Source organism: Xiphophorus hellerii, chromosome 19, assembly GCF_003331165.1.
Source record: "Xiphophorus hellerii strain 12219 chromosome 19, Xiphophorus_hellerii-4.1, whole genome shotgun sequence".
In the NCBI taxonomy this organism is placed as follows: domain Eukaryota; kingdom Metazoa; phylum Chordata; class Actinopteri; order Cyprinodontiformes; family Poeciliidae; genus Xiphophorus; species Xiphophorus hellerii.
In genome coordinates, this window is record NC_045690.1 from 13,126,679 (window position 1) to 13,150,661 (window position 23,983).

At 40.8% G+C, this 23,983-nt stretch overlaps 1 protein-coding gene across 2 annotated transcripts in view; it reads left to right on the forward strand.

Annotated features, from left to right (window-relative positions):
* kif26ab (kinesin family member 26Ab) overlaps positions 1–23,983 on the forward strand; it is an 82,426-nt gene that overhangs the window by 28,739 nt on the left and 29,704 nt on the right. For both annotated transcript variants that reach the window (XM_032546991.1, XM_032546993.1), the window contains exons 3-4: positions 3,085–3,555; positions 11,706–11,917. In XM_032546991.1, the coding sequence (XP_032402882.1) occupies positions 3,085–3,555; positions 11,706–11,917 (683 nt within the window). The remainder of the gene's footprint in view (positions 1–3,084; positions 3,556–11,705; positions 11,918–23,983) is intronic.

Sequence of the window (23,983 nt, forward strand, 5' to 3'; positions counted from 1 at the left end):
CAAAGTCATTTCTCTTGCTTTAGGTCTTCTGTGAACCACACTAAGAATTATTAGTGATTCTTACAAAATAGGGAACAAAACTATTTCAAAAGCACATTGATGATTCATCTAGAAAGTCACAAAAGAACCCAAACCAACATCTACAGCACTTCAGAGCACAAAGTAATGTTGGCCCAAAGACCCTTTTCACATTTGCCAAACAAATTCTTGATGATCAACTAGACAATGTTCAGTGGATTGACAAGATAAAACTGGAACAATTTGGAAGCTCAGCGACCCAGACATCATATTTATGATCATGCATGGTAGTAGAAATGAGATGGTCTGGTGACGTTTTGTTGCTTCCTGGTTTGAAAAACTTGTTAGAAGTGCTGGAGTCATAAACCAAGTTTAGGTTCAGGTTGGTTTTATACTTTTTTCCCCTTAATAAATAAAATCAGGTTATCTTTGTCTGATATTAAAATTGGTTTGATCTGAAACATTTGATTGTGACGAACAAAAAGGTATTTTCAGAAGGGAGAAAAGCTTTTTTTTATACCACCATAGCTCTTGAAATTTTTCTATAACCAGACCTGTGTGAAATATGTGCCACTCTTGATGTCCTCTATCGCTTTTTCACCTCTTCTCCTCTGTGGCCTTCAGTTTAATCACATCATTCGCCTCAACATCATCATCATCATCATCCTCATAATCTGTGCCACCTATCCTGCCTTGCGGCCGTGACCCTTTCTTCACACCACTGGGCATAAAGCTTATGGACAGCTTTACAGGAGAAGGCCCACTCTCTAACCTCCAGAAGCCAAACTGAATAACAGATGGGCTCAGCTTTGTGTTTCGTTTTTACTGCTCCCCTAAATCAATGCCTAACAATGCATGAAGAGGAAGACGGGCATTGATTTCATCTACCAGTCCCCCGAGTGGGTAAAGGAGTGGTCGGAGGGTAAAGGGTGAAGGGGCGGGGCTTATTTATTACGACTTTCCTTCAATTTCCTGCATACGGAAACGTGGACATGAAGCGAGGCCAAACTGTAAAAATAGCTGCCAGCGGTGTTTTCTATGGCTCGGTATCACATTGCACTCTGTTTTGTAATAAACCGTTTCATCTTCTGTCAGTGGATCTGTCCTGTTTGTCTTTAGATACACTGCCTGGGTGAAAATACAGTTCTGGTGAGCAGTTTATGTGCACTCTGGATAGGTCGTGATTTTGGGCTCCCAGCGATGCATTTGGACCATTCAAGCATCGACAAGCTTCTGGCATAAATTCAGCTGTAAATTTGACTTCTCTTCTTATCATACATGGCAGAGTTGTTGAAATCGTCTACGACTTTAAGCATAGTTAATTAGACCAAACATCTCAACCCTGTGTCTCCTCTAACAGCAAATCCTTTCCCAGAGTGATTTTGTTCTGTTTGTACTGACAGCTCTATGATAGACTTTAACCTTGGTTCTTCCTGGATGGAGAGATACTTAGATATGGTTTGATGATCCAACTGGATAGTGATTCCAAACATACAACAAAGCTGAGCAGAGCAGTCTGGTTTCACAGCTATGATATTAAAAAAAATATGGGCTTTGTTTAAAAGCTTGGCCAGTGGCTGGAAACTAAATAATTCAAATGGTCAAAAATCTGGCCAGCGTTGCTAGAAAAGCTTTCTGATGGCTGTCAAAAGTGTTACGTATATTGGTTTGGTTTTATGTACATATTCATCTGTATGTTTACTTTCACATTGAGTGGGCTAAAGAAAACCCTCAATGAATTACAAAGTTAATTTAAAGCCACATATTAATTCAATATTCACAGACATAATGCATTTACACAATGCTGTGGATTCAAGGCCGACTTATTTAGCTCCCACAACTGTTTCACATTTAACTGTAAGCTTCTTACATTTTAAATCCCTCAACAAGACTAGAAGGCTGAAGCATTAATGTCCGTCTCGACTGTACTGCACTTGCTAATCCATAAGACAGTTTCTGAGCCGTTTACAGTGAGACTAAACGAGACGTTTCTTTTTCACCCCGTTCATGTTTACATGCAAAATAGGCAGCTTGGTAAATAATTAACTTGAGCCACTTAGTTAACATTAGACTCTGGCTCGCTATGACTTCACGCACGACTATCCTTTATGTAAACCTTATTGCGGCTATCCTGAAAAGCTCAATTAGGCAGCAGTTTGACAGTCAGTGAAAAGCATTGCTGATATGTGTCCATTATGTCTCATAAGGCTGGTGTTTGCGGGGCTGTCTGCGTATTGAGCTGCCTTCACCAGGAGCTGATTTAGAGTCCCTCCGCTGGCCTCTTTGCTCTCTGTGCCTGCCGGGTTAGCTGTATTAAGTGGCACTGCATTAGAGCAGTAGATTGTTGTTTTTCCCCACTGTTTCTCTCCTCTTGATCACCACAGAGATTCTGCGGAGCAAAGGTCTCATAAACATTTATGTGCGGGCTGTGAGCTCCTGTCTTAGGCCATGACTCCACAGGGCAGCAGCCTGTAGTGCCACTTTATGCCTCTTAAGAGACCAAACATGTCTGATGGTGTGTATGTAGACATAAAGTTATATTTCATCCTTACTTATGTTTTGAATAATTTAATCACTGCTCTGTACGTCTGCTGCTTACTTGTGGAGTTAGTTAGCTTCAGCTTTTTTGTGGTTTATCATGTGTTTTCATGCTGGGGAACTTATCATATGTAAATTATTTTTGCTTTGAGCGCTGTCACTTTGTTTTATCACTCCCTCTAAGCAGAGATGGACAGCCTGGGGAGCCTTCTTAGAAACAAAGTGAAAAGACAACAAGGCCATCTCTGAAAGTTGAAGTTTGCAGCTCTACAAAGTATTTGAAGGAATATTTCAATGTATTCATGAGGAATTAGCCTTCCCCAAAACTTTCCTTTAGAATTTCTTTTAAATCTTTTCTTACATGATCCAATCATAGGTTTGTGGCAGATTCTTTATCTCCAGATTTTGTAAACCATTACTGATATCTTGCATCTCTGAAATGCAGCAGACACTATTAAATGAAATATATGAGCAGATGCAGACTTTCTCCATCTCCTGACTTAACTTGTATAATTTCTTTCCCTGCAGGACCCTGGATATGCAACCTTCCTCTTTGATCAGCTCCAAACACCTGGGAGTCATGAACCTGACTGTTGCCAGGTCTGCTCCACGCCTCTTCACCAGCTGAGGAAGGAGGCCTTGCAGGCACTCCACTCTCCTGTTCTCGCCTTGGGCTCAGACATGGCAGCATTGCCCACCACGTCCACTCAGCAACAGCCTTCCAGAATCACTGGTTCGTCCGCAAGTGTCCATGCCAAGCAGTTAGTGAAAGGTCAGCCTACGAACCGCTCTATCCTGCCTTTGGGGGAGCGGCATAAGGTTCCAGGCTGGGCCCAAAGCCCGTCTGCCTCTTCAGGGTCCAAGACCAGTGTGCAGGTGACGGTGGCAGGAGGGCAGCTTACTGGATCTCTGAGCACCGTCACCATCCAGGCACAGCAGTACCTCGACGGGATGTGGAGCATCTCTAGACTCAATAACTTTCTGGCTCAGCCTAAGCAGGTATGTCTGTATAATATGGAAATTGCACGATCTATTTGCACAATTTATCTGCAGATCCTGATGTCTGATAAAAACATCTCTGTACTGTTCAAGAACATCCCTTTTTTATTAGCTGCATACATTTTTACACTTCTTAAAATTCTAGTTTTCAAACTAACTGCAAACAAGTGTTACTTTACTGATGGCAAAAGCATAATGAATTTGAAGTGGGAAAAGCTGATTTAATACCTTGAAATAGTGTTTATGTACTTTGTCATTTTTAACATTTGGACCCAAACAAAATTTATCAATTTATGTAATAATATTGTATTATTATTATTATTATTGTATGTATAATATGTGAAGTGGAAGGCACATGATAAGTGGTTTCAACCGTTTTCTGTAATTAATTCCTTTTCCCTATAAATGAACAACATCCTCAGCATGATGTAGCCAACACCGTGATTCTTTGTGTGGATGTACTAGTAGTGTTTTGCAGTTTGATGCACTAAATGTATTTACTGGCATTAGAATAAAGGGGGCTGACTGCAATTACAGCACACTTTCAAATTTTCATTTGTGGTAAAAAGTCATAACCATGTATCATTATGCTTCCACTTCAGTATCCATTACTTTGCATTGATCTTCCACAGCAAATTCTAATAAAGTACACTGAATTTTGTGTTTGTCACGTGATAAAATGAAAGAAAAAAAACCGTTCAAGAAGTGTACTTTTGAACATTAAACTACTTTTCCAAGGTAGTTCAGTGTAAACATCTAATATTTGAACAATATCACATGCAAGAAAAACTAAGTGATGTACATATTCTGCAATGTGAACCAAAAAATGCCACAATTACTATCTTCACTTACAGATTATAAACATCACACTGCAGCTCTCATCACATCAACCATCACAAATGTTCAATTTCCTTTGGGGGAGATGAAGCCTTGAAGAGAGCTGTTGACTCAAAGCTCTGCAGGAGTGCTGACCTCTTATTGCCTGGTGTTCTGACTGATCTAAGGTCAGAGGTCATCCCAGCAGTATTCTGCTGACCTCATCCTCAAGGGTATATTTAAATAACCTGGACCATAACTCTTTATGTGTCCTTTGGTTTATTAGATGTGTGACTGGCGTGGATAGTTTTTTTTTTTTTGACTTGCTGTCATGATTAAAGGCTGAATCTTTTAAATGATTTAAACTGTTTCATTAGAGGATGTGATCTCCAGCATCTCAGAGCTTATCTCTGCCTATTGATAAGAAGGCGCTTTGCTTTACTGCAGAGTTATTTCCTGCAAAGACGGTGACATCTGTTGTCAGACCTAACTGAGAAACAAATGTGACATTCTGCAGCTGCCAGGCTCTACTCAGATTAAACAACATATGTTAATGATATCTCACGCTGTAGCACCTAAGAAATTAGCAAACAGTAGCTTGCAAATGTGAGCGTTTGTCACAGTACAACCACAAACAGTGAATGTTATCTGAATTTTTGTGCTAGATAGACCAACACAAAGTAGAGCACAATGAAGCAGAAGAAAAAGCGCTTTTTTTCTGGGGTTTTTTTATTTATTTTTTTTTACAAATGTAAACCCTGAAGTATTGCATGCTTTTAATTTCAAACCTTTTTACTCTCACACCCTTAAAAAAATCACAATACAAGCAATTGCCTTCAGAGGTCAGATAGTTATTGCAGCCTGGCTGTGTTTAGTTTAATCTTAGTATAAATATACAGTAGCTGTTCTGTAAAGGCCTCAAAGGTTTCTTAGAGAACATTATTTGACAAACAGCATCATAAAGACCAAGAAAGAGCAGACAGGTCAGGGATACAGTTGTAGAGAGAATTTACCCAGCAGAGTTGAGTTACAAAATAAAGTCCAAGGAAGGTTTGAACATTTCACCCAGCACTGTTTATCTCTTTATACAAAAAAAGAAGAAAAATGGCAACATGCAGGGCAAAGGGAGCATTAATCAGAGAAACAGCTCAGAGGCCCATGAGAGAGATGAACAATTCAGGCAGGAAAATTTGTTAGCAGAGCAAACATTAGTTGTGCACCCAAGAACTCTGACCTTTGTTGGAAAGTGACAAGAAAAAAGACATTATTCAAGGAAACCCATGGGTATTCCTGTAGCAGTTTGCCAAAAGTACCCACTGTGAAGCATGGTGGTGGCAGAATCATGCTTTGGTGATACTTTTCTTCAGCATAGAGAAAGAATCTGGTCAGAGCTGATGGGAATTTAAACAGAGCTAAATACAGGACTTTATGGGAAGGAAACCTTTAACAGGCTGCAAAAAACTGGAGTCTGGAGTGGAAGTTCATCTACAACCAGCATCTTCTTGTTTTTCTTCTTTTCTCTTTAGGGATCGCCAGCGAATCATCTGTCTCTGTTTAGTCTTATCCTCTGCATCCTCAACTCTCACTCTGACTAACTTAATGTTCTCTTAGATATCAGCAGAACATAAATCCTAAATGTACAGCTTGAGCTATACTGGAAAGATTTAGATTAAAGCATAGAACAGCCCAGTCAAATTTCCAGAATTAAATCCAATTCTTTTTGTAAATTCATGACTTGAATAAAATAAAGATGTTCAGATATGCTTTTTATTCAATCTGAGTGAGCTGGATGTAGTTACACACCTCAAACACCTTGCAGCTCTAAATACAGTTAAAGTGTGTAGAGGGTTCAAAAACATGTTGACTCAACATCCAGATATTTATTTGTAAAAAACCAAAAAGAATCAGAAAGCCATGTTTACTTTTCTTTCCACCTCCATTCTGTTACATAAGATACTAAATAAATAAAATGAAGTTTGTGTTTGTAGAATGACAAAAAATACAAAGAATTTCAGTGGGTGTGAATACTTTTGTGAGGCACTATAACTTGTAAATCTCCCCTGCTCTGTTTTTTTAGTATAAATAAATTAAGTCTCTGGGTATTCGTTTCTTCCTCATGCTTGAAAAGCTGAAGACAGATTTTCTTTTCCCACCAGTAATGTCAACAAGTGCCTGTAGAGATGGTTTATGGGAGACCATCAAAAGCTTTTAGCTGCTCGTATGCAGCCTGGCTTAAACCAAATGCCCTGGCAAAGACAGGAGAAACTGACTCGTGTTCTCCATCTTTGTGTCTAAAAGCAATTAGTGGCTCTCGAAGCCTGGGTGAGTTGTTCAAAGCCCGCAGCCGAGGCTGAGGCCGTCCTCGCTCTGGGAGAAATGTCCCCTCAGGACATCAAGCTACAAACGCAGCGGTTTCTTTCATTAAAACCAGATCCTTCAGAATGACAAAAGCCCACACACTCTCTTGAGAACTGGAAGTTACACAGTGCTGAAAGGCCCAAGATTCCCACTCGTGTTCCCAGCAGAGAGAGTTTACTGCGCTGTTCTGGCAGGAGGGGCAAACATATACTGTGTGTGTTTTATGCAGATATTCTTCAGGGAATGTCAAACGTGGTTTCTGGAGTTCATTACACAGCACCCAGAATCTCTCATGTGGGTTTTGTTTAGCATGTTTGTTGCATCTATTGGAATGAAACAGAAGGGGATCTTTAATAATGGGCGGTTTAGTCATTAGACTTAAAGAATTTCCTGTCTTAAATCTCAACTGTAGTTTTTCTGTCTGGAGTTTGGATCTTCTCTCTCAGGCTGCACAAAATTCTCTTGGTGTTGCTTTTTCACCTTGGTGTTCTAAAGTTGATTTGCCCTCTAGGAGGTCATGTTCTTAAGTCGTCTGTTTTTTGTGTTGACCCTTTGTAGAGTGACAGCCTGTCCTGAGTGAACTGCACAGAGAAGGGCAGAGGATGTATGCAGCCTACATGGAAGGACACAAAGTTTACTCCCCTAACTACTGGTTTTGGTTAAAGTTTGTTCAGTTTTATACCTGTGCATGTCAATGAATGGGAACTCATCAGAAAATTAAGTTATTTTAGTAATTCAATTAAAAAAGTTAAGTCATTACAGTGGATCCCTTGTATTCAGAGTTTAGGGACCACAACTGCCTGGAAAAGCTAATATCTGTGAATACTTAAGACACTCTCTAAAAATGATTGTAACAGCCTATTTTAATAGTTTCAATCACCAAATATACTTGAGGATGCATTAATATGCACAGTGGAAACCATCCGAGCATTACCACAAAAGCTATCGTCCACATTCTTCTTTATCTCCACAATTTGGAGTTCAGTCAATCAGGACCAAGAAAAAAGAAGGGCAGTCCTGGATTGGCTGCTTTTTCAAATGATACTTAACACTTTGTCCAGGTATTTCAGTTTCCTAAGCATTTTTTAGATATGATCTGTGAAAAAATCCACAGATAAAAGCATTTTCCCCAAATGATTTGGAGTTACGTTCAACAGATGAGTCAGATGAGCCCATTGTATTTAAATTAAGTACAAACAGTAATATGTCATTGAATATATTTGTGTCACATACTTCATAAACACATTATAAAAGATTATATATATACTGTTTATTAATTATGTTATAGCCATGTTATGGCCTACACAATCACAGGGACAACTTGTGACAGACATTCACTGACCCTTTTACCAAGGAGAGTAAGTCAGAAAATGTCCTTTCAATGAAGTTGGCTGTTGTGAAAATGCCATAACCAAATAATAATGAAAAGCTGAGTTTAGAGAAAAAAGGATATTGTCAACAGGAAGATGAAATACTGGACCCAATAGTACTGGCTAGTTGAAAGGAGACATTAAATCAACTCGTTTTTTCCTGAAATCTTTTTACTCGCACAGATTGATTCATGAATTAGTGCAATAATTAGTGCAGCATGAAGCATGGACTTAGTGTTGAGCGAATATACTGTACAGTACATGAACATACTTTTCAGCAGGCTGGCATGTTATTCTTTTTTACTGATCTCATTTAAAATTCACGTTATGTTACACTGAATGTAAGCCATAACCATCAAAGCTAACAGACATAAATGTTTGAAATATATGATTGTGTTTGTAAGGGATCTAAATCATAGCTTTCACTATTGGAAATAGTGAAATAAATACATTTTCCATTCTATTTCAATTTATTGAGCTGTACATGTAGAACTAGGTGTGATTTTTTTCATATATTCTCGGGGCTCTCTTTGAAAGTCAGAACAATTTGACATTTCAAAAACATATCTTGCTCTAGCTTCGGTATGACAAGAGCTTTTACTGGTTCCTGTAATTTGACTGAATTACAATATGAGCAGAGCTGTTCAGACCGAATCAAATCAACATTTTTCATCCTTTGCTTTAAAATTTCCAAAACCACATGCAGACTAATCTACATGCACTCAACTTTTGAGGATTTCCGCTCTTCACCACGGTGGTTGGCTGCCTCCACAGCTAGCCACCAATTTTCTAGCCAGCAGACGATCTTGGCTGCTGCTGCCTTGCTGCAGCTGTGCTCGAATGGCAAAGAGCCACAGATGGCAGTGGTGACAAGAAAAGGAAGGAAAAAGGTTGACAATTCCAGTTTTCTTTCTTTATACTGCTTGGGATGTGATTGAATATTTGTATTGGTATTTTCTGTCAAGATGGGCTGAATAGTGTTATTTCCTCACCCAGAAGGAAACCCGTATCATTTAGCAGTCAATTCTCAACTCAGCTGGACTTTGTTGGTTATGGAGGCCAACTGAGAACAACAGCAAGATCAACACAAGGCCTATTTCACCTCAGCTGTAATTGTCTGTTGACTGCAGGGGTCAAAGGTTGCAGTGGACTCCCGGTGGACTGAAGGGAAGATGGTCTGTTGATTGAATGCTGACCTGCATTGCTCACTTCTGGACATCAGGGCTCCCTCTCAACCAACCCATATAAATTTTTTTCATTTCTTCACTTTTCCTATTATATTTAAAATTTCATTGCTTTCTCTTTTCTCCTTTCTCTGTTTTATCTGTTTTATCCCATTGAAAGAACCAAGGATAAAGGGTTGGGGGGTGAGAGGGTGGGAGGCCAGCTCATTAGTGACTTTTGGTGCAGACAGCCGAGCGCACATGGCTCCACTGACACAGCCTAATTACCTGACCGGGGGATAGATTCTTCTCCTCAGCCATAATCAGGGCCAGGCCCGGTCCAAGGCTGCAGGGAGCGGCTTGGGTGTGCAGCTTAAGTCTCCTGCATTTATACCAAAGGGACATTTCTGCTAGGCACTGGGCCCAAGCTCAAATGTGTCTGTGTGTGTTGAGTCTGCATTTTATCCATTTTGAGCCTGCACCACAGCTCCATCTGTGCCCGGCTGTCTGTGTGTCCTCCTCAAATTTGCTGCCACTTGATTTAAAAACAGACCCTCCAACGACTCAATCAGCAGCAGATGTGATGAGCTGCACACCAGCTTCCTGTACGGCTGCGTGTGAAGTGCTCTAGTCTTTCATGCCAGAGTGTAATGGGTCCACTTCGCTGGTATGCGCTGAATTCCTAACTTGTCACCAACTCCAGCTTTGGTGTGAGGGCTTTCTGCTTCAGCAGCAGTTCAGGGATCTACAAAATATTTAGTGTTTCTGCATATTCCTGAAGTTGTTTATTTATAACTTCACACATTGAACCTTTATCCAACTTATCCTCCATCATTATGTCTCAAGGTGGAAGAACTAGATTTTTTTTATTAAATAAGGGTGCTATTCTGAAGCTTACCATGCTCAAAATACCACTGTTTGACAACTGCTCAAGGATAACACAACACTACAAGCAGCAAGAGTCTAGTTTCTCATTTAGACATTAGAACGTAAGTCTGACATAAGCAGTCATGGCATTTAACTAGTGCAGCTGTCAGTCAGTAATGATAAATAACTGTATAATAAGTGTTATGGAGGAAGTTATTTTTGTTGCCAAGGAGGAATCCAGTCCAAATTGTGTTGTGGTTAATCTGAGTACGTCATTGGTTAATTCAAAGGTTGTTGCTGAGCACCTGGTGTTCAAGTGACAAAGTTACAAATACTTCAAGGAACAACTAAAAATCAATAATTGTAGTGTTTTGTTAGTACCATTGCTGAATAAAATATGAACTCTGGTGGGAATTAACTTCTTGTATTTATGTTGGCTCCAGCTGAGGAGTACAACTGGTTCATGCTTCAGAGACGGAGCAGAAACCTGACTGATAAACATAAAATAGGTCTACTTACTGCTTGACTGTTGAAAAGCCATGTTTTTCTTTTCAATATATGAATATGCTATAACTGATCTTTTTAAAAACTCTGACCTGTCAATAACAATCTTGCTTTAATCAGGGGTCAAGGCTATTTATCCCAATAACTCACCAAAATACTGACACTCAGTACATGGGTGTGACATAGTTCGCTTACTACTATAAAAGTGTGGAAGAAGGATGAAATTAAAATGGAGTATGATTCAATGAAAGGTGGAATTGACCCAATTAAATACAACAAAACAAGTTTGCATCTTTTTTTCTGCTGCAGTTAACGTCTTGTTATATTCTTGCCAGCTCAAAATTGACTAAATGTTAAATTTCAACTATAAAAGTATTTGTTAAACTTGTTTGATCGCCCTGAACTTATACTGTGTGCTGTGCATGTTTCTTGCTTCAGGATTTTTGAGTCAGATATGTAGCTGCTGCGTACACGGCTGTGTTTCATAACAGTGAGTGAAATATAATTTCAGCAAGAACTAACACTGCTCAAGGGCTGAATCAGGTGCGGCACACCTCAGTTTATTCCTGTTCTGTGGCTTGTTTCCTCAACAGGGCACGACTTGTACAGTATGCACAGCTCACACACCTCCTAGTTGTTTAAGCTATCCACAAACCACAGGTAATTTCTTTACCCTCTTTAAAACTCGCTCTCAGACATTTTGACTCAACCTGCTTGAGTGCCAAATTAGCCATGGAGGTATAGATATAATCAGGGGTGCAGAGTGAGCTAAATCACAAGTGATTTAATTGCTAATTAAATGCGGGTTATTGCTTAATTACAGTATGTTACATCCAGAGCAACCTTGTGAGCGGTGCCAGAATCAATGAATGGTGCAGCATCCCTGTTGTTCTGTGGGGAGCCCTCTGCTGCGGATACTGCTGACTGCCACTAACCCGTACAGTTTGCAGCAGCTGCCCATCCATCTGTGGCAAAGGAGGGCAGAGGGGGGAGCAAATGGAGTGGAATGGAGGTGAACAGGACCGGCATGAGCTTGGGTTGTGGTCTTATCTCTGTATCCATGTGTTAACAGGCCCATAGTTTGATGGGGGATGCAGAAAGTGATGTCACAGCCTTGGAGGCGCCCGTCACCACCATGACAAACACCACCAGCAGCTGCAGCAGTACCACCACCTCGCTGACGCCCTGCAGACTGAAAGGCCCCAACCACCCAGGAGTCCCAGTACCCATAACCAGTGCATCCGCCTCTCCTTCCTCATCGGCAGCAACCTCCTTCTTCATCAGGTGAGCACCTCTACAAAACTGCTGTGAAACTTTGGACCGATTTGATTGTGTTGTTTTGCTGTACATCAATTTTGTTGGTGCAAAATGTGTTTGCAGACACATTCAGGCTTCAGTTTGTGCTCCAAACGGAAAACTGAGAAGGTTTGCACAGACTTGCCTTTTTCTGCCCACTGAAGTTGATGGTTCAGGTTGCTAGCCTTAGTGTAGGGCACCTATTCAGTAGAAATGTTGTTCCTACCATGCTTCACTTGTTTTATTCTGTGGGATGTGCATCATGCAGCTAAATGAACCTTTAGTGACAGGCACCAGTGAATTCGAATAGATAACAGAGTTACATAAGTTTATAGAAAGAGCGAGTGTGTCACGAAGGGAGCTTAGGGCAAAGCTTAAAATATTGTTCTGTGGTATTTTATTACGTTTAGTCATATTTTTTTTTTGTTTATGCAGACAGCTAAAGATCAGAACCACTAATTCAGGAAATTAGTTCAGCTTAACTGTTTGTGTTTTGGAGCTCAGGAACTGTTTCTGTCCTGTTTGGCTCTAAAAAATGGAAAAAAAATACAGAGCACTTTCCTTCCGTCCAGCCATCCGTCCTCTCTGTGGTGGAATATCATTAATAGTTCTGGTAATGATAAGAATTTTGATCTATCAATTTCATTATAAATTCCAATTAATGATGTTTAAAAATGAATGATGCTGTCTTTTTTGTCTATCTGGATTGTTAATTTGATTATTTTCTTTGTTCAATGACAGTATAAATAAATATTGACAAATTTGAAAATATGATTAAATGCAGTCATTTTGTGCAACTTAGTGATACAAATCACTAAAGAAGCATATTACAAATGGGCAGCATCTGTGTTTGTGTAGCTGTGACTGCTGTGCTGTTCAGTCACAGTTACCTAAAATAGAAGTAATAAATATTTTCACAATACCACAAAGTATTATGATAAAACTTTATGTCTATATTGCCCTCCCCTAGTTTTGGCAGTCCACTCAGTGCATACATCGCCTGCCTCTTTTCTCTAAAGAGAGCTATAGTGTGATGAATATTGATGAGAGAAGAAAGCTGGCTTGAGAGCGATGTGTAGAGGCATTGAAACCCTGCTCCACAGGAGGTGTAAGGAAGCAGCGAGGGGACCTGTGGTGTGTGACAGGAAGCCCACAGGGGATCAGTTTGGAGCAAAGCGTTTCTCTGAGGTGTCCAAATGGGCTTTATCTTCCCAGTTTTCACAGCGCCAGAGTATATCAGTGCAACCATAAGGGCTTTTCTTTCACTGAGAGGACAACCCAAATCCATAACTCAACATGCATCCTCCTACTTGCAATGGATGTAATCAGGAGCTGCAGAGTTAATTTCTGATTTTGATTTATTAAATTTGATGTTTTCTTTGGACGTGAGCTCACAGCTCGCCGTATAATCCGAAGGCATGTTTTTTCCCTCGTAACTGGTGCTGATCGGACAGAGGCGTTCACCTCTCATCTCGTCCCAAAGAAAATCTGTTGCCAACAGCTCTGTGTTTGACTTGGCCCACAAAAATACAATCATCAGGGTCGGACTTAAACAACATCACAATCTGCAGATAAAGCTAAGGTAGAAGAGATGTTTTTCACTTGATTTGAAACACACTCGCTTCCTGACCCTCTGCAGCTGTTCTCTCTCTGTAATTGCTGATTGAAACGTAAGGCCCAAAAAGTGAAAAACAAACGCATCAATCAACAGTGTTTTTCTTCTTCTGTACTCCATTTTAAGGAGTAAAATTGAATAAAATAATTGTCCATCATATTTTCGGGCTGATTGAAAATTTGTATGTGATTAGTATTCGTCTTTTGTTCTCTGAAGATTCAATTAGTGGCATGCATGTGTAAATGCTGAAAGCCCAGCATATACGGTAGGAGCAGAATAAGCATAGAGCAGTTTGTACCCCAGCGGAGTACAGACGCCTCTTTAGACTCTTGTCTGACATTTAGCAACACCGTCTCTTCTCAAAAATGTAATTTCAATTAGATCTCAATTAGTCTGAGCCTATCTGCTCCAATTTAACCTCTGCTGAGAGACAGAAATATGAGCCTTATCAACATAAGGTTCAACATTTCAACGAGTTTTCTTTCAAAATGACCTAATTTAAATTGCACCTAATTTGTTTCATTTAAGATTCCCTCTGAGTAGAAAAACATTTTAAGAAACAAAATGTGATCTCTTGCAAGCAAGAGATCAGATTCATGTTGGGAAGCGTGATTGTTTACCTCCAATTAATCATTTCTGCTTCTGGGTGACTTGATTAGACAAATTACTTAATTATTTTAAAATTGATTCTTTAATCAATTGTGATGTTTTCCGGACTTATTAATTTAATATTTGGATAAAGTAAATATTGTGCCTTTCCACATTTTCCACATTTTGTTACATTGCAACCACAACCTTTAGTGTATTTTATTGATATTTTATGTGACTGATAAATGCTAAGAGAGAAAATGTGAAGAAGAGGGAAATTGATGGCTTACAAAGTATTTTATAACAAATTTTTTTGAAAGTGTGGCATGAATTTGCATTCAGTCCCTGTAAGGAAATATCTTTCTGCAATTACAGTTCTTTTGGAGAAAAGGCGTCTCCACAGCATGATACTGCCACCACTTAGTAGAAATGTCACAATACTCAAATGTTAAACTCAATTCTGATGCAAAAAGAATATTAGATTTGTTTTTCAACAGGAGTCTTTCTGATAAAGATCAGAAAAATATAAACAATTGCAGCGTGACATTTTTTTTTCATTTCATTAATTAGGCCAAATTAGTTGACTTTTCTGATATTTATCAATTTTGAAAATTTAAGTTCTGAGTTCTGTTTAGCAAGACAGCAGATGTTTAAAGTGCTAATAAATGTTATTGAAATATGTAGCTCTGATCTTTTTGCGATTTTCCAGTAAAGTGCTGATCATAGCAAAAGGTATAAGCTAACAAGCTAACTCTGACCTGTCTGCTGTGCTCCTCGGTCTTCATGCTTCATACAATAATAAATATTTTAAATTTTTTTGTAACAATTGTCACTCCTCTCCTTTGTCTTCCTTTTATTCATAAACACAGAAAATATACTCTGAAGCGAGGATTACGTCTGGGTCAATAATGGCCAGTTGGCAATTATTCTAACTATAAAGTCACAGGAAGATGGGATGAGTCCGCGGTCAAGCTCTGACTGGGTGGAGCGTGTGTCCGCATCTCATTGTGTGTGTTACAGAGGTGGGGAGGGCATAATGAATTTAGAGCCAGTGTTCGGCTGAGTTGCACGTTAACCACTGATTGCCTTGTGACGGAGCATATGATTAGTGTATTGACACAGTGTTGTGTAATGAAAACAGGGGGAGCTCTCAGCAGGGATGAAATGGTGGAGCTAACTGCTGCTTCGCAGGTTCCTCCACCCACATCTCTGTCCCATCAACACCTGCTGATTGTGACGCTGTGTTTGGTACAAGCTGGGCTCGTGGGATTTTTGGGTGCACGGCGCCTCGGGGGGTCCACTGCTCAATTTGCAGCCCAGTTAGATCAGCAGGCTCAGATCTACACAGCAGGATTAGACCGTTTTCATGGTTTATTGATACTCCCTTGTTTATGGGTTTTTTGGAGGACGTGGTGAGTCCATTTATCACTTTGTTTCCATGCCATGATCCAACCCTAGAGATGGTTGATTTACTTACTCTGATGACATAAAGTGGTAAAGAATAAAATGACTCAGAGGGCCACTGAGATTAAGGTGGCACACTAAAGGCAGGTGGGTTGCTGCAGACGCAGGGCGAACAGCTGTTTGCTGGAATGCGACCCTGGGGGGAGCATCAGGAGGAAGTGGTTTTATGGTCACCCATTGCTGTTTTGCAGCTGCTGCCCAGGTGAGTGTTTGTGTAGTAATGACTGTGATTGTGCAGAAATCCTCCTGTAATTGTGGCAGCAGGTCCATTTAGCCTTGCACGCACAAGACACTGCCTTTGTGTCAGCAATGCACTCTGCCCTTCATCCCCCAGGCTGCTTGGAGTAACCATAGAAACATGTGACTTGCTCGTGGGAGTAAAATGTGACAAATTTTTCTTTCAAAAGTGGAGTGGGGGGGCGTGCTGTGGTGGCGCAGGGGGTTAGCACGCCCCACGTTTGGAGGCCTTAGTCCTCGACGCAGACGTCGCGGGTTCGACTCCCGGTCCCGACGACCTTTGCCGCATGTCTTCCCCCCTCTCCTCACCCTCCTTCCTGTCTGCCTACTGTGGAAAAAATACGAGCCACTAGCGCCGCAAAAACTCTTCGGAGAAAAAAAAAAAAAAAAAAAGTGGAGTGGGGAATTAGGAAGTTGCAGTAGCCCACTCACGTCCAGTGAACTGTAATTTTGTCGGGGGGGGAGGGACGCGCATCTCATCAATGAGTCCCACACATTGGAAAGTGGAGGCACTGCAGGGTCACAAGTGCCTGAAAAACACATGTTGGATTACTTACTAAAGTCTATTGTCTTTTCATGTGAGCTTAGGAGTTGGAAATGAAGTCAACAGAGTTCATCCTGTTTGTTTTTAAAGGGGGCAATGATGCAAACACAATGTGCATCAGTCCATCTATCCACCCATTGTCTTCCGCTTATCTGAGGTTGGATGGTGGCAGTAACGGCACCCCAGTGACACTCTCCAAGACGATGTCTGGCCAGAAGGAATATGTAGGACCCAACCTGCAGGGAGTTGAATGCCCACCTTATAATGGCAGTCTGACCTCAGAGAAAGGTCAGACTACAACAAACAGAGGAGATGTCGGCGTCCTTATGCCGGCGTTGGAGCGAAAAGCTTCTCATATGTGGCAGGAGCTACTTATATATGTGGCATTTTTGAGAAATTGTAGTTGGCAATTTATAAGAGCAATGGATTCAACACTTTTGAATGATAAATACAATTGATGAACTGAGTGATGCTGTGAGATCGCTTGTGCAGCCAGCTGCTCTTTCTCCAAAGAGACCAGTTCCTGGCGCATTACAAACTGCCGTAATGTGAAATAGCCGTTTTGTGAAATACACCAATTTCGATATGGCTGAAAAATCACTTCATCCTAACGCAAAAGCTTTTTGTCAAAAACCACGGGTTTTTCATACTGGCCTGTTTCCATTAACCGTGTTTTTTTTTGGTAATTTCAATTTGCGCAATTTTATGGTCAATGGAAACGCAGCTAGAGACTGATCTTTGCCAGATTGTTCATGGTGGTTGAGCTGTGGCTCCTACTGGAACAGGAAATGCCCTCCACTTAGGCCGACCACCTTGCAGGCAGACAGACACGCTGAGGTCAGACATAGTGTAAGCCTGGGAACATACAAACATCTGGAGCTTCAGGAAATGCAGTGGTTTTATTCTCTAACAAGGGAGGGATCCATGCAGTGACTCTAGGGACAGACAAAGCAGGGCATGACTGTGTTTGGATTGTTGCGCCGTGATTGACAGGAGGGATCTTTGGCGGTGACAAACAGACAGAATAGATTACAGGGAGCACAGGGGTCTGCTGAGCGCAGTTGGTCTGGCCCACATAGCCGGGGGATACAGACTCAGAGCAGGCCAGTCACTGCCTGGGATGAATGTGCTTATAAATGCTGTCATTCAGAAGTCGAGCTTAGACTGATGCTCCTCTCTGAAAGCGTCAGGAGAGGGAGGTCTGCGTCTGTGGAGAAGAATATTGGATTCACTGCCATGGGAGTCAAGTAAGTTATGTTGTACACAGTGAAGACTGAGCTCACCTGGATGTGTTGGAGCCTTCCTGTGTGTGTTTGTTGGCTTGAATCTGCCTTGTGAGCTGTTTTTCCTCTCTCTTTCCTCTCTCTCCCGATCTATCTTTCTTTGTGTGTCACATTCTTTTTTTTTTTTTTTTTTTTTTGCTCTGTGGAATGTGCAGTTTTGTGCTGCTGGAGTTGGACTGTGTGCTCCCTCGAGGTGAGGGGCTAATAGTTTTGTTGTCAAGCTGCGGTGAGATGGATTCCTCCACCAAGAGAGAGGGAGTGTAAGCACACTATGGTATGTAGCTGTATTACATACAGCAGAAATCCAGGCTCTATCTTTTTTTAGGAAACGGCCACAATGGGGCAGAAGATGTTAATACTGTGTGTACCTCTGGAGACTGACAAATGAGAATTGACTCATATCAATCTGTTGAATCTGAGCAACACATGCCCACGGCGGCAAGTGGCTCATCAGAAGTATTGAGAGGGAGGAGGGATGGTTGAGCTGGTATTTGTCTTTGTTTGCTGGTGGATAAAACACCAGCTGTTTTTTTTCCTGTCATAATCAGGCTGATGGGACTAATGCTTCCTTCTGTGCAGCAGCTAACATTGGCTGCACCAGCTGAGGCAGCAAAAAGGTTGGAACCTGCAGAAAATGCCAGGTGTGAATTCATCCAAGACTTGTCGGGTTTCGTCAAGGCTGAGGTGTTGATGAAGGTTGAGCTCGGCCTTGCAGCCTAAGGGATCTGCACTTTTTCATTCACCTGCATGCAGCAAAAAGTTGCATCGCTGATTCAAAATCATACTGTACTGTAAGTCTGAAGACGTCAATGTTTCTAGCGACGGATACAGATAAAGTCTTTACACAGAGTCAAGAACATGGAAACAACTAAAATTTAGTCACGATATTTCAGCAAGGTTTTTGAAGAGTGGGCAGAAATATTTGCATTTCCAGATTTTTTTTATTTAAAGTCTAAACTTTTACCATCCATCCATCTCTATTTGTGCTTTGCTTTGAAAATCTGAGTCTTTGAAATAATTGAATGTTATCATGAGAAATCTCTAGAACCCTGTTTACAGTATTGAGCCTTTGGATGGAAAAGATCACGTTAGGCTTGGGGCATACCTGTATAAATTGTACACAGCAGAGAAGTGCATGTTGAATATTTCATGAGAAATTTTGATATGAATTCTGTGTTCAGTTTACAGGAAAGGCAGCTGAAACTCTCAGGATTTGTGTTGATTGACAACAGGTTGAGGATAGTTTGTTTTAGAAATGTGATTTAGTTGGAAATTTCTATTGAGCGTGTTTGATTTAAAAGACTTCTTTCAAAAGTGTGCGTCCTGGTGATGCGGCGCTCGCAGCCTCTGGGGTTGGGTCCTGTTATGACTGGCAGGTCAGAATCACTCTTCCCTGACATTATGAAAAGCTACAGAAATTGGAAGGGAAGAATAGCAGAAGTTTTATCACGTTGATAACAGAGGGATATTTTGTCCCAGTTCCCTTGTTCCACTAAGTAAATCCCCTGAGTCAGGAAGTGTGTCTGGCCCACTCACATTGCCTGAAGCGGTCGGTGAATGTGGGGATGACAAACAAAGAGCTGAAGTGCTGACACAAGCCTTTGCACTCACCCTGGGTCCACATGTGTTGAGCCCTGTGGGGAGCAGGGAAAGCACTGCTGTCTAAACCTGACAGTTTCATTTCACAAACAGAAATTAGTGGCAGAGATTTATTTTCTGTTGAGATTAGAGATGCACTGATCAGAGTGTCGTGGCCATATCCAGGCACCAGCTTCATTAGGCTACAAACAACTTTTATGATTCTGATTTCTCTTTAAGCAATTTAAAAAAAGGATCAAACAATTGATTTTTACCTTCCTGCCATGATCAGCTAAAAGATGGTGATGATTTTGAGCTTAGCATCTTATTAGCAAGTAGCAAGGTTAGTGTAGCTAGCTTAAATAAACCAGCTGTCTTTGTGTGCATGAGAATGTAAATACTTATCTGAACTCTTAAGATATTCTAAAATATGGCAATATTTCCACAAACACCATGTTTCTATAAGACTGAAACCTAAAAAAGATAAAACAAAACAACTTTGCTGCACTCCATTCAGTCTTCCGGTTATCTGCTGAAAGGCTTGGTATCACACGCAACCTGAACTTTTACATTCTGTGTTTCCACTTTGTTCATTTTTTAATTGGATCACTAATACTAAAAATAGCTAAAAAAATGTTCACAAGCACCCATCTCCAGACAAAAAATGTGGTTGTCAGCATAATGTGGCAGAATTTAGGTACAGTACATCAACTGATGGTAAACTGATCTTGTATAAGATACTTTAGTTTTCAATTGAGTTTTTATCCGATTCCAGGCACCAACATAACTCAATCTATTGTAGGTATGTCACTTGACACAGAGCTGCCTTTGTCAGTCAGGACTGTGGTGACAACAGTAAAAAAAGGCTAAATTGTGTGCGATTAGTTTCATGTGGGCAGGAGAGGCCGTGCCCTGAACATCAATCCCTTTCGGCTCAGTTTGCCTGCCCACGTCGAACATTCCCTGTCTAACTGGATAACAGCCCTGATGGCTACCCACGGGGCTTCATGATCAGTACATTAGCGTTTAGTTATCATGAGTATTTCTCTTACTCCCATCCTGTGGAATGGATATTATGTGTCATGACTGTGGGGGCTCAAGGATGCCATCGAAACCTCTTTAGTGCCCCTCAGTGAAAGGTGTCATGCAAATGGAGTCTATTATCTCTGTCATTAGGAGTAGTTGCTTTCACGTTGTGGCTCAGACAGTGTAAGAGTGAAAAAAGAAAGACTGGCAGATGAAGTGTGCTGTTGAAGTTTATGACCTTATTGTGGGCAGTTGTGGAAAAGAGACTCATGATCTCTTGTGAGCTGCCTTTATGGGCTACAATCTGGATAAACAAAGGTGTCTCCTACTGGGGCGTCTCAGGCATCGCTGTTCCTCAGTACTCAGCTGTGCCATGCCCTTCCTTTCAATAGGAACAACTAATATCTGCCTAATCACCAGTTGCAAGTTGATTTCCCTAAACACGTGCTTTATTTTTCTAGAGATGCACATTTGCAGGACCTTATTCTGCTGAGTTAACTGGTTGGCTGGTCTTTTGATAGTCAGGCGCTATGATTACCACTGTGGATTGGCGATTGTTAGGACAGGTGATTTAGCTTTTGTCTCATCATTCTCCAAAGCCAGACCGTTTAATTGTGATTGCTGCTTTTTTAATCTTCATCTATTGCTGGTGTTGTTGCAGAAGGGTTGAAACAGGCAACTGTGGGGGACTCAAACTAAGAAATTATTGGACTAATGAGGCTGCTGCAACATTGTTGTGTTGACATAATATTATTATCTGGGAATGTACAAATTAACCTTTGACCTCTCTCTAAATTAATGTAATTAATACAAATTGAGGTACAGACAGAGAGGAAACATAGTGACTAATGCAAATTGCATTGCGTATATCCACCACTTTGCACATTTTAGAAGGGAAATGCAAAAATGTATTTTTGTGTCTCGCAATGTTTCAACATCTCGCCATAAAATTAAAAGCTACAAACAGAATTTATCCCTGATGTTTGTGTCACCACATGCATTGTCTTGAACAGAAAGGATTATACCCTGTAATCAGTTCATGACCTTGTATGTGAGAACCAGCTGCAAGGTTTTTAAAAAAATCTCTTTCTGCACATACACCAGTTGTGGCTCCCTGTGTGCGCTTGTTGGCTTTACGGGTATGTGATAGCGGATGAACTGCTTGATTTGAATGAGACATCTGCAAACACATTTCTTCAAGATCAGGATTACATTAGGCCTGGGCCACTAACCTGTACCAAGATAGACAGAGGTTTTAAAGAGTTACTGTTTCAGGTGTTAAAGAAGCCCAGGTTTCTTTTATTAGTGGCCTTTAACATCTGTATTGTTTGCTACAGTACCTCTCAGTATCCTGTTGAAAATGCTCCATGTATTCTCAATAAGGTTCAGGTATCAATCACAGTGATACCATGATGATTAAAGCAGATATTGGTACTTCTTATAGCGTGGGCAGGTAACAAGTCCTGTTGGACTGCATCATTTGGACTTGATAAACCATAGTGGACCCACGGATAACATGGGTTAAATCACCAGTGACTGGAAAAACTTCACACTGGATCTCAAACAACGTAGAAGTTGTGCCGCTGAACTTTTCCTCCAGACTTTAATACTAAGAGAAAGTCACATTTTACTTGTACATTACATAATACTTGTTGAATTTGGAACATTGTGCAATAGTGGCTGCTTTTCTTAAAATTTAGCTCTGGTAAGATGCTGTCTTAGTTCAGGAGTAACCGAACATAAGGATCACACAGTTTGTAGCTCATGTGTATGGTGGCTCTTGAAGTACGTAGAGTTTACTTACATATTCTTTCAAGGCTGCTCTTATTTGTGTTTTGTGGAGATGTTTCCACTACACTTTTGCCTTCCACTTATTTTTCTGTTAACATACTCTGGAATTAAGCATCCTTGTATAATAGCAATGACCTCATGTGGCCTTCTCTCCTTGTGGCAAGTAGGCTGCCAAGACAGCAGTCTTCCACATGAATATGGACACCATAACATAATATTATATTCTAATTTTAAGAGCTTCCAATCACAATCCTCAAATTTTGCACAAATATATGCTTGAAATCTTTATGTATTTTTACTGTTGGCATTGAGGTTATCACACAATGAGAATCTCGTAACACTCTTTTCCATTGATTCCATCTTGCATTTATTGAACCCTGACGCCCAAATACTTACTACCATCTTTTATCTAGACTCATCTTTTTTCATGCATCACACCTGCACCTACTATCATGGCTATCAGCACAACTGTACTGTTCATTTTGATTGAACCTCTGTCTAGTTTTCATTGGGTTGCCTGTTGGCTGGAATATAGATAAAAGATTAAGAGCACGTGTTGAAAATCCCCTCCCCCAACTTGTTCTGTCTGTCCTGTCAGTGTGCTGATTAATCACCCCCAAATGTTCTTAGCTGCCTGTGGGCCTGTTTGTTGTGATAGCCTCTGTGCGGAGAAGTGCAAATAAATAATCGCTAGGTGTCTTCCGCTGGTAGAAAGTGATTAATGAAGCGGGGAAGTAGAGCAGAAGTAAGCTGACTTTTAGCCCTTTGCCTGTCAATCCCGTGCTCATCAAGGTCTTAAGTTGTGTTATGAATTAAATTAAAGAACAATATATTTGATTGAAGAATTGTCTCATGTGAATCACCCTCTCTAGTCTTTTGTCTGCAATATCCTGCTTCCAGTTGATGTTGTTTCAAGACAGGAAACATCATTCAGCCTGTGATGACTTGAGGTGAGTGCCAAGACATTTTTTGTGTGCCCTGAGTAAAACCGCCTGAGGTTCTAGGGAGGTTTCTGAGGGAAGATGTGGGTGGGATGATGGGTAAACTAGAGTTCAACATGTGTGTGAAGGATGTGAAGCTGTTCCAACCTCCCCGCAGCCGTGGAGAGGAGTGTACAGCAGAATACCAGGAGCAATGTCTCAGGAGTACGGAGAAAATGCAAAAAAAACCGGAGAGATGAAAGCAGCTGTTAATCTTCATCAGCATGCCAGAGGTGGGGAGACTGCCGTCTGTGAAGATGGCAGGAGCATGTCTTCCTCATCACGTGTCACCTATCAGCTGAAAAGCATACATGCCTCCAAAATTTTCACTTTCAACTGCCGGGAAAATAAATTGAGGCAACAGCTGAGTATTTTAGTGCTGCAGGTAGTCTGTTGCTGCAAATCTTCATTCACACTTCTGTCTCCTGTTGCAAATACCCTTTGGTTCTTTTCCTCTATAGATCCTAAATTTGTAAGCTTATCTCATTGACATACAAAAGGTCCTGCCAAGTCAAAGCCCAGTGCTTTGTTCAGTCCTTCGTGGCCAGTTAAGGCCACATTAGGAAGATGAGATCCTGAATGCTGGAAAGAACAATAAAGTGAACGGTGAATGGAATTATACCCACATATTTCCTTCCTGTGCTTGTCTTAAGCCATGCTTAAGCCCCCTTTTGGCGAGACGTCTTAATGGCTTTTCAGTGTGGGAATGTGACAGATAAGTGAGTGTGTGACTCACTCAATGGGTGCAGGGTGTATAGAGATGCAGTCAGTTTCAGGAAAGAAGTTTAAAAAATTACCTTGTTTCTAGGTGATTGTGGACCATAGTAGTTCCTTATCCATCACAAATGAGTCTGCCTTTCTAGCACAGACTCATAGCTCTGATTTTAAAAGCAAACATATGTTTGCAGTTCAAGATCTACATTCAGAGCCTATGCCCTTATTTCTCCA